The 11,198-nt window shown below is 39.5% G+C and overlaps 1 protein-coding gene across 3 annotated transcripts in view; it reads right to left on the bottom strand.

Moving 5' to 3' along the window:
* The window catches only part of grm2 (glutamate metabotropic receptor 2), a 172,936-nt gene that overhangs the window by 50,141 nt on the left and 111,597 nt on the right, over positions 1-11,198 (bottom strand). For 2 of the 3 annotated variants that reach the window (XM_062970066.1, XM_062970065.1), the window contains exon 3: positions 10,909-11,031. The exons of the other annotated variant lie outside the window; for it this stretch is intronic. In XM_062970066.1, the coding sequence (XP_062826136.1) occupies positions 10,909-10,923 (15 nt within the window). In that variant the 5' untranslated portion in view covers positions 10,924-11,031. The remainder of the gene's footprint in view (positions 1-10,908; positions 11,032-11,198) is intronic. 3 annotated transcript variants of the gene reach the window in all.

An 11,198-nucleotide genomic window follows, 5' to 3' on the forward strand; every position in this document is an offset into this window, starting at 1 on the left:
ATGTCCATCACATTTGCAGAAAATTGCCCAAAGACAGTGCTTTGCAACAAAACAAACATTGATAGAACTCTGCCTCTTAGTGTTCAAGGCAAACCAGCTTACCAATTCTGACTTCCAGCAATGCTAGTGCTACAAATTAGAGAGGGCATAGGCTAGATCTTCTCTGTTTTGGATGTATGTCTCTCATGCATTTATTTATGAGCAGCAAATGTCAGAGTAGTGTGAAACAAATGTAAAAAAAACAACCTTGCAAATGATTTTTGTCTTCAAAAGAAAGGATGCCTTCTAGACACACAGATATCTCATCAGGAACATGGTCAATTGCTGTGAGATTTTCTCATTTTGGGACTTTGGGGGGGGTAGAACCATGTTTTTGTGCAGGAAACATATGCATTCTCAAGAGTCTCAAAGTGAAAAAAGAACAGTGAAATATACCCCTAACTTCTTATAGTTGAGTGAAAATTTCAATTGGTTTGACATACCTTGAGATTTAAAAATAATTTTAGGGTTGCCAGCTTCCATTTTAGGATTGAAAGCCCATCACTACTTAGGAAGCCCCAGTTCAGAGCAAGCATGTTTGGATTTATATTGCACCAGCGCAGCAGCCACCATGTCAAAAATCCAGGAGCAAGAGGAGAAAGGGACTGGTGAAAGAGGTGTCATCATGCCCATGCACTTGGTCTCATTGTGCCATTTTTGCAAGGCACTAAGCAGAACACCAAATGCATGATTCTTGAGCTTTTATATTGTATCATCCCTGGACAGCAGTGGTGATGGGCTTAGTTTTAGAATAATCCCTCAGTGGGCTGATGTTGATGGCAAAGGAAAAAGAGTGAGAGAGAGAAAAATAGAGAAGAGGAAGACCATGAATGAGGCTAGGAGAAGTGGGGGTTGAAAAAACCAGGGGATAAGACTAAGGACTTTGGCCATTTTCCCACCAGTATTATAGAATGGAAGCTATCGCCTGCCAATCATCCGAGTTGCTCTTGCAGAATTCTGGGAAATGTAGTTCAGGGCGGAGCTTTTGGAATTCTCAGCTAGAGGTCCTTGGCTTCCCTAAACTACATTTCCCAGAATTCTGCATGAGCAGATCAGTCAATTGGCCCCTGTTCTATAACACTGGTGAGAAAACCTCTTGGATCACACCAACTTCATGCAGTTGAACCTAATGGAAACATGCCAGTATTGAAACAATCACTATCACCGTTCTCTAAAATTGTGCTGTGTTGATGCATGGTCCAGCTACCACTTTTCTGCCCGGCTTAGTAAACCCTGCCTTCCTGCCCATACATGCCCTATATAGCACTTGCACATGTTTACATTTCAAAAGAAACCTCATCTTATTATGAAACAGTGAGGAGGAGAGGAGGAGAATCATGCCCACTTCTGCCACATGACTGCCAGAATATCACAACTGTAGTAGAAGGGATCCACCACACCAGAGACAACAGCAGTGATAATGGGAGCCATTGATGGGTTTCCTCCATCAATGTGAAGAGATACTCCACTAACAATTGAAATGCAAAGCAACATGAGATACATCTGATAAATTCCAGCTAAACACACTATTATCTTAATGTAACTGCAATTTGCCAGAGGGGGAAGGGGAAAGAAGGGAGAGAGGAAAGGCAGATTTATCAATTAAAACTGAGGTTAGGAAATAAAGGAGAAACAGGATAAAGGTCACAGGGAGAGCATCAGGACAACAGAAGACAAGAGACAGAGAAAGAAAGGGATAGAGGAATGGTCACAAGTATTTTAGATAAGGGATACTTCTGTGTTTTGTTATTATTGTTGGTAGCCTTTAGATTCTATTCTATTCTACATTTTATTTGTTTAGAAAGTAGTACAGTAAATCTACATTTCTCTGTACATATATTCACCCTTGAATCTCGTTGGATAGTCCCAACTAGAACAGACCCACCGAATCAGCTATTGATTGATAAGTGAACACGTTATTAAATCCCATTGATTCAAAAGGGCTGTTCTCATTGGAACTAGCAGGAAGATTAAATTATATTAATTATTACTTTCAAGACATAACAAGAACCCATTAATGGTCTCAAGATAAGGTATGCAATTTCAAGAGAATAGAGCACCTAATATAGTACACTACTAAAACAATTAATCATACTCTTCCTCCGGATACTTAGCTGACCGCATCTCCTCCTATGAACCCACACGAGCCCTGAGGTCTTCAGGAGAGGGCCTACTCTCGGTCCCGCTATCGTCTCAAGTGTGATTGGCAGGAACTAGAGAGAAGGCCTTTTCGGTGGTGGCCCTGTGGCTTTGGAACACCCTTCCTAAAGAGGTTAGAACAGCTCTCTCCCTGTTTTCATTTAGAAACCCAAGTTAAAACCTTCCTATGGAAACAGGCCTTTCCTGAAGGAGATCATTAGCATGACAAACACCAGATCTACATATGCAATATGCTAGGTATGTAGTAGACTTTCAGCAATGGACTCAATAATGGATTTGACTATGGCCAAAGGAATGGTTTTTAGATGGGATTTTAACTTAGAATACTTAAACAGCGTTTCTGTCGGTTTATTTATAATGTATGTCATGGTTTTATAATATAATTTTATAATTTTATATTGCTATAATTTTCTCTATTAGAGATGTTGTGTTTAGCTGATTATTTTAAAGTTGTGTAATGTTTGTTCACTATGAGTCCTGATTCGGGAGAAAAGCGGGCTAGAAATAAAAATATAAATAATATAATATAATATAGTAATATGCACTCCCTTCCTTTTTATATCATCAAACAGCCTGTAAGGCTAGTCAAACGGAGGTTTAACGACTGGGGCCAAAGTCAACTGAGCTTAATGATCAAAAAAGATTTGAACTTGAACATCTCCAATCTCCATCTGTCATGCTAACTACTGCATTGGCATACTGGCTGTCATGAGCTAGAACTGATTATTTCATGAGATGACAACATTGAAACTGATGCCTTAAATGAAAAAAATGAAACCAGCCTTTAAAGGACTCGGGTGACTATTTGAGCAGTCTAGCTAAACTGCTTTATGAAGAATGCTTCAACCCGAGGGTTGCAATAAACTCAGACAAGAGCTATTTTTAAAAATATAATATGATACACATAGAGATCAGAAAGAAGGATATATAACATGTTGAGAATCAGAGTACTTGTGGGATGTAGACAAAGAAAGGGAGGAGTCCTTTAAAAGTGTCATTAATTTTTTTTAAATCCCAAGAAGTCTAAAAGGAGAGAAATGTCTTGAGTGGCCAGTTGATCATTCCATAATCAACAGCAGTTTGAGCTGAAGAAATTATAAGATTAATGTTTTAAAACACTGTCACCTGCTAGATCAAAGTATCTGCAAAACAAACTGCTATTAAATGCACAGAATTAGGAACTTGGGGAGAAAACTTGATGAATAAGCTGTATGAGTACGCTTCCTATAATAGATAGGGTTCCCCGCACAGAAAAACTAGTTAATATCCTAGGAGGTATACATATAGAATAAGGTTCTCTAGTTCAAAACAAGAAATGTACCTAATCTAAATCATAATACACTTTTCTTTTAAAAAAATGCATACTGCTTTTGTTCACAACAAAACCAATTGGAAGATTGTAGGACCTCTGTGTCTTCTTAGAGATGTATCAGGCAGAGATGAACTGATGTGGCCATCTGCACCTGCCATTGCTCTAGCCGTGGAGGGAGAGAAGAGCAGCCAGGCACAGCTGTGTCATGTCTTGGCTCAGCAGCTGAAAAGAGCCCCTCACTCCATGGGGCAGACACCATTGCTCTGGCTTCTGAGTAAGAGAAGAGCAATCCGCATCTGCTAGACATAGCACATTACCACATAAGATCCTAAAATTGTGTTCCTGCATTACAAACCCATCCTTGCAGAGAGCCAGAACATGCCACGATAGCCACTCGTCCGATCACACAATCTGCGTGGAAATGGCTTTCAAAAAAGTTGATCGCACTTTCAGCAAAACATTGATCACACTAGCTCGATTTAACTTCTCCAAACCTGCACATTGTTCCAGATTGACAATTATTCCATTTTTTTTAACCACTGTTTTGTGGCTTCGTCACTGAGCATGTTTGCAGTTGCATGATAAACCACTTCCAGATTTTCTGAGTAAACACGTACTGTACCTCCCAAAACCTTTCCCCATTCGTGTATTCTGCAAGGGGGAAATGTACTTATGAGTGTCCAACCTTGTTTTGGGCTGCAGGATCTTTTCCAATAAAATAAAATAAAATCAGAAGTCTTGCAAACTGTATGGAAATGCTTATGCAAAAGAAATCCACATGCTCTGAGAATTACCTGTAAAAATGCAGTTACTTGGAATGTAAGACATATTCAAAAGAAAGCGAACAGGGCAAAAATGGGAAGTTATGGCTGTGCAGTCAGAAGTTTTCTCTGTCTGCTTGCCAGAAGTGGAATGACCAATAGCTTGGAGACAGGAAAGTAAAGTAGAGAAAAGTGACACTCACAACATACCCGCAATACGTATTCTCCCAAACCTGTTGCTGCAGCACTTTTGACTTATTGCTCCACTGCTAACAATGGAAGAAAGCGCTTTCTGCCAGCTAAAAATGGGAGTCCCCCATGACTATAAAAAGACAGCCTAACAATCTGTTGCAAACTGGTTTGAAGTGAGTTTGAGACAAAGTCATGCAATCAGAAGTGTCTCCAATTGTTGTCAGGGAGCTGCTAACACTTGGCTCGGCACTCATGCAAGTGTCCTTAATCACCTCTATTGTTGCCATACTGTTTCTTTTATGTGTCATGTCTTATTCAGATTGTAAGCATGAGGCAGGAAAGACATTACTCATTTATAAGCGGCCCCAGGGGCCTTTTTGGCTGAAGGGTGGAGTATAAATACTCTAAAGAAAGAAAGAAACAGAGAAATGAAGTATCTTCTCAATGCATCATTGTCAAGCATAGGAGACCTGGGGCAAAGTAGGGACTGCAAAAGCAGTTTTACAGGGACAACACCATAACCCTCTAATCCTGGGGATATTTCTCACTTATTGTACCTCAAACAACTTGGTTCAAAGAAACTCAAGGCTTCCTAATAGCAAGCTGTTATGGTTGAAATCTAAATCTCTCCAGAGAGTTAATGAATAGTGGCTAAAATAGTTTACTTCTAGTCATTATTTTCAGTGTCATTATTTCCCTTGTGGTCTAAGGTCGTCCAAGTTGTTATGAAACTATATTTTATAGAGTTATGGTGGTGTGCTTTCATTCTTCAGAAACCATCTCATAACAAACCCCTGCCTCCCAGGAATGCTGCATAATGATGCTTGCCCTTCTCCTGCATTGGGTGGTGTGGGAGAGGAGCATATGCTGACTTTTGTTAACAACATGGATGTGGGGGAAGCTCTCCCTGTACAGAGCAGAGCTAAAGACATATAAAACCAGTGAGAAGTCAGATCCTGAAGGACTTCTGCATTAAGCAGAAGAGTTGAAACAACACACTATACTTTTTCCACTACCTGAGATCCTTCCAATCCTAGAAGAAAAGGGAATCTCTCTGATTTACAAAAGGCTTTTTAAAAATAAAAGTGCTGATGGCAACATGATGTAACTCAATCAAGGGATCAAACTGCAGCACCTGGCATGTTCTCAGAAAAGACATTCCTACAAATGATGGAAGACATCTGTCACAGCCTATGCTTTCCCTCACCTATTTGTAATCTATTGGGTTTTATGAATGGCCACCAGAACATAAACAGGGGCTGTATTTCCATGTCTGATTTCTGCTTGAAGTTTCCAAAACACCTATTAGCAAATAAACCCTCATATTCCAAGTATAGAATAGGTTCAATCATATACAATACAATCCTCATATCAGAAAAAAATATTTGTGGTTTCATTTATCTATGGCATTTAGATAAGGGTGAGGAGGATAGCTGCTTTAAATCCCAGGGAGAAAAGTTCATATAGAGCAAATAAATGAGTAAATACTTAGGGTTTAACAAATGCATAAGACCTACCCTAAGATCTACAGAAGAAGGCTCTTTTTCAGTCCCATCACCAACACAGGCTCTCTTCAGGATATGGCTGCTCCCACTCACTGGAAATTCCTTCTGTTTTGTTTCTATTTTTTATTATCAATATTATTAATTGTTTTGAAAGCTGCCTTGGGTCCCACTCTGGGAGAAAGGCAGCATACAAATGTAGGTTGGATGTAGAGAGATTATTCAAAGAAAAGAAATCCTGTTAGAGCATTTTCTCTAACAACAACAATAATGCCTTAGGTGAAGGAGTTTGTAAGGACCAAAAGAAGGCAGAAAATAGGTTTCGGGAGCCTGAAAAAGAGGAATATTTACTGAACTATAATTATAGAATCATAGAATCATAGAGTTGGAAGAAACCTTAGGGCCATCCAGTCCAATCCTCTGCCAAGAAGCAGAAAAATTGCATTCAAAGCACCCACAACAGATGGCCATCCAGCCGCTGCTTAAAAGCCTCCAAAGGAGCCTCAACCACATCCCGGGGCAGAGAGTTCCACTGCCGAACAGCTCTCACAGTGAGGAAGTTCTTCCTGATGTTCAGGTGGAATCTCCTTTCCTGTAGTTTGAAGCCATTGTTCCGCGTCCTAGTATGCAGGGCAGCAGAAAACAAGCTTGCTCCCTCCTCCCTATGACTTCCCCTCACATATTTATACATATTTATACTTGGCTATCATGTCTCCTCACAGACTTCTCTTCTGCATGGAAGAGTAAAAATGGTTGGCAAGCATCCTCCAGCATGCCCTTTTCCATGAAGAGAGAGAGAGAACATGGAAAATGCCAAAACAGAATAATTGTCAGCCCCAGATTAGTTGATTTTGGTACAACAAAGTGCAATGATTTGAGTAACCATAGCTGAAGCGAATAATGCAATTGGCATTGGTCCTACATGATCTCAAGGATTTGTCTTTACCAGAAGAGCCTCAAGGAATTAGAAGTTAACATATTGATTTATTCATCTATTCATTTTATTACATTGCAGTTTGCAAAGTAATGTTGTAAGTAGGGCTCATAATGTCGGGCCCCAGTTAATAGTCTTATTCTCAACTACTTCTTTCTTGAATTGTTTTCAAGAGCTGTTCTACGTCTATCAGGTTGCAATAGTCTAAACTAGGATATAGTGCAGCCCCTGTACAACCCCTGATGGGAAGGACCAGTATTCATGGTTTCATTTACCCATGTCCCACAAAATGTCCTCTCTAGGCATTTTCTAGGACTTCCAGCATGACTTTGTGATATTCCTGGGCAGGAAGTCCTTCATTTCAAAAAGTTTTGCTATTATCTGTGTTTTTTGTTTCCACACAAAGTCCATGAATATATCCTTGGTGGGGTTGTACTGTACTGAGGTCTGGCCCTATATATCCATCTTATATACAAGGTATGCAGAAAAAAACATTTAGGAAACTTATTACTAAAAATTTTGGGATTTGCAACTAAAATTGTATTGGCAGACACAGGTAAATAAGGAGTAACAGCGTAAAAGAATTTTGGAGAAATGTTTAATATTAATGCACACGTAGACAGATGGAACTGGGAAAGGCAAAGAAAAATCTGCTAATTTTTAATTAGAAAAATGGCAGCCACCTGTTACATTTTGCAACAGAACTAAGCCAGTAGTACAAATATAAACTATAATGATGTTCATGCTACAAAAGCGAGCAAGAAGTCTGCTTTTTTCCCTATTCTGAGCCTATTATAACACAAGCTATAGTTTTATAAGCAAAGTTTGGTAAGAGGAAGCTTAATCCGTTGACTTTCTGCCTCTCACAGACTGCTGAGAGATAGAAAACGGAAGAACAGTCAAATAATTCATCAACCGTTAAAATGTGCACCCGAGCTGGGGATGGCGTTGCCGCCATCCATGGCTCAGGCTTTCTGCTTCTTCCAGATGCTCTGCAGTAATGCTCATTATCTTCAAAGGGGAAAAATCCTCACTAATGAGGTTGTTAAAAATACAGACTACAAAAGAGGCAGGCAAGAGAGGAATCTCGCCATCCGATAGGCTCTTCCCAGTTGAGAGCCAGAACGCACTTCACAACTCGGGATGTGTCAAAACCTGGCTGCATAATTAACATGCAGAAATAAATTTTAAGCAGAAAATTACATTCTATAACAGCAAGAAATCAGCCGGGGACTGCAATGACTCCCCATAGACCCTAGGCAATGTCAAGGGCATTTGCCCTTAAGCCTAATGTTTAACCACAGAGGAAGCAGAAAATAGGAAAAATTCTTTCACACCTGTCAGGTTTGATTTCTGGATTATAAGTCTGATGTTGTAATTTAGAATGCCTGCAGAATGGAAGTTCACAGAACCACATGTAAAACTTCAGCCTCCTTAATACCCTGGCAATAATGCAGCCCTTTCACTGCTATGATTTGTAACTTAGGAAGGCTGTGCTTGTAACAATTGGGGAGGGGAACTACACAAAATCTTTTGTTTGAGAAATCTGTGTAAGTAAAGCTGGTTGCCATTTAGACTTGTTTAATAAGATGTATTTATCTCTTGTCATCCACCAGTTGTTAACAGCTTCTCCCCAGGGAAGTACAAAATTGATATAAAATGCAGAATAAAATTGGCACTTGTCTCCTCCAATGGAACCTATCCAGAGGCAAATTCCATTTCTATTCTGCATTAAGGTATTATTATTCCATTTAAGAGAGGGTTTTTTTGTGCCTATTAGTTTGCAAGGAAAATGAGGCCACCCCAAAATCAGAGGTCTTGAAAAAGGCAAATGTTCAGACTCAAGGAAAGTTCCAAAATTCTTATGAGGGCAATACATTTTTAAACCAACCTTAGGTTCACAATAGAGCATTCATGCTAGTGCTTTTCACTAAGCCAGGTGTTACAAAAATGCAAGTGGGGAAATGCATTGTGGGGAGACAGAACGGGGGAGCTGGGCTAACTGATACTCAAGTTTTATCTGGTGCTATGGGGCTTCTAGGTTGTACTTAGCCTGCTGAGAGGAAATGTCTTCAGCTCCTTGAGGAAAAACAAATATATTATGGCAGAGATGGGAATCAGGCAAACTTTTATGCATTGTTGGACTACAACCCCCAGCATTCCTCACCATTTTGGAAAGTGTGGCTGGGAATTGCAGACCAATAACATATGATGGGCTGCATGATACCCACTCATGTGTTATGGCATATGCTTTGTAGAGTAGTGTCCCCTTTATTAGATGCATGGAATATTAGTAGAAGATATCTGTGTGTTGGGAAAATGAGAAAGAGAACTTAATATTAGAAATGGCAATATTTAAATACAGGAGAGTCTCACTTGTCCAAGCTAAACGGGCCGGCAGAACCTTGGATAAGCAAATATCTTGGATAATAAGGATTGATTAAGGAAAAGCCTATTAAACATCAAATTAGGTTATGATTTTACAAATTAAGCACCAAAGCATCATGTTATACAACAAATTTGACAGAAAAGTAGTTCAATATGCAGTAATACTATGTTGTAATTACTGTATTTACAAATTTAGCACCAAAATATCATGATATATTGAAAACATTGACTACAAAAATGCATTGGATAATCCAGAACCTTGGATAAGCGAGTCTTGGATAAGTGAGACTCTACTGTACTGGCAAGAGTAGATTTAAGTCACCGGAAATGTTCAGATGGCACCTTCTGAATGCAGACTTAATTGGGAAGCTGTGGGTTTAGAATGTTTTAAAAGGTTCAATTCATAGAATCTTAGCATTGACAGGGATCACAAGGGCCATATAATCCAAACCCCAGCCCTGCAGGAATACACACCTAAAACGCTCTTGAAAGATGCCCATCTAACCTCGGTTTAAACACATCAAAAGGATAATACCCCACCCAAGTTCATTATTAAACAGTTCCTACAATAAATAATTCCTTCCATAGTTTAATCTCTTTTTTATCATTTGAATTAATAATTTTTCTAGACTTTGGAACAGTAGAAAACAAGCTTGCCCCATCTTCTATATGGCATCAGATATTTTCAAAAGTCAATTATGCCACCTCTCCATTGTCTCTTCTTCAAGCTCATCAAACCTAGTTCCTGCAGTCTTTTCTCATAAGTCTTGGTTCCCAGTCTTAATCTTAGACACCTTTCTCTTGACACATTCCAGCTTGCCATTATCTTTTCCCAGACCTGGACACAGTATTCTAGGGGAAACCTGAGCAAAGCAAAATAAAGTGGGACTGCTACTTCCTTTGATCCAAATATTGCACTCTTACTGATACAGTTTAGACTTGTATTGGCCTTTTTGGCCATTACATCATGCTTTAGTCTGATATTTAATTTCATATGTGGTATACTAAGATATCTTGATCCATTTCAAATGTTCTACTTTTAAGCCAGGTGTCAAGCCAGTTCTGTGATCTCCAGCCTGAATCTGATCTCATGAATATGACTTTGTTTCACAATGCCATCAGAGATGTGCTATTATCGATGCTGTTTTGTGGATGGTCTTTGTGATTATTTTAATTTCAGTTCAGTACAGCAGGTGGCTTCTGTATCAGTGGGGCAGCAAATCCATCCCAGGCTTTAGTCCGATTTTTAAATGACTCACCAAGCTGCCAAACCAATTTTCAGGATAAGTATGTTCAGCTTGGGTAGCCCTTTTAAAAGATGAGTGAAATGCCAAAGCAGATTCACTACGCCAGTGAATCAGCTGGCTTTCCATTTAAACTGTAATACAATGATCACATCAGTATTTCTCCCATTTCATTTTCCTTTGACCCTCATTGCTTGCAATTCTCTCTTTACTCATTCATACACAAAACATTTCTGACTCAGGATCACATTACTTCTGATGAAGTGGCTTGCCTCTGGCCCCGGTTAGGGTTTTCCCATGGGTCACTTGTTCATCGTCAATCTTCAGAGCCTATTCATATCTCGTGTGTGTCTGTTTTGGCTGTACTACAACTGACCTTAATGCTTAACATCAGAAACAGAGAAGATGATGGTGTAAATCACAAGAGAAGTTGCCCATAGGCAAGAAACAGCAAACAACATTCATCTGAGCCATGAACTCCCCATAGCCACAGAGTGACCTGTAAAAGAAGGCAATGATGAATATGCTTGTATCTTGGAGAAGCAGTCACTTGCTTGGGGGAACATCCTTCCAAACTCTGCCTAAACTGTCACAGTGTCAATAAACAATCTGGGCCCAGAAGGGAATGTGATCCTATTTCTATGGCATGGAGAAGTGACACTGTCC

The sequence above is a fragment of the Anolis carolinensis genome, chromosome 2 (genome assembly GCF_035594765.1).
Source record: "Anolis carolinensis isolate JA03-04 chromosome 2, rAnoCar3.1.pri, whole genome shotgun sequence".
In the NCBI taxonomy this organism is placed as follows: Eukaryota; Metazoa; Chordata; class Lepidosauria; order Squamata; family Dactyloidae; genus Anolis; species Anolis carolinensis.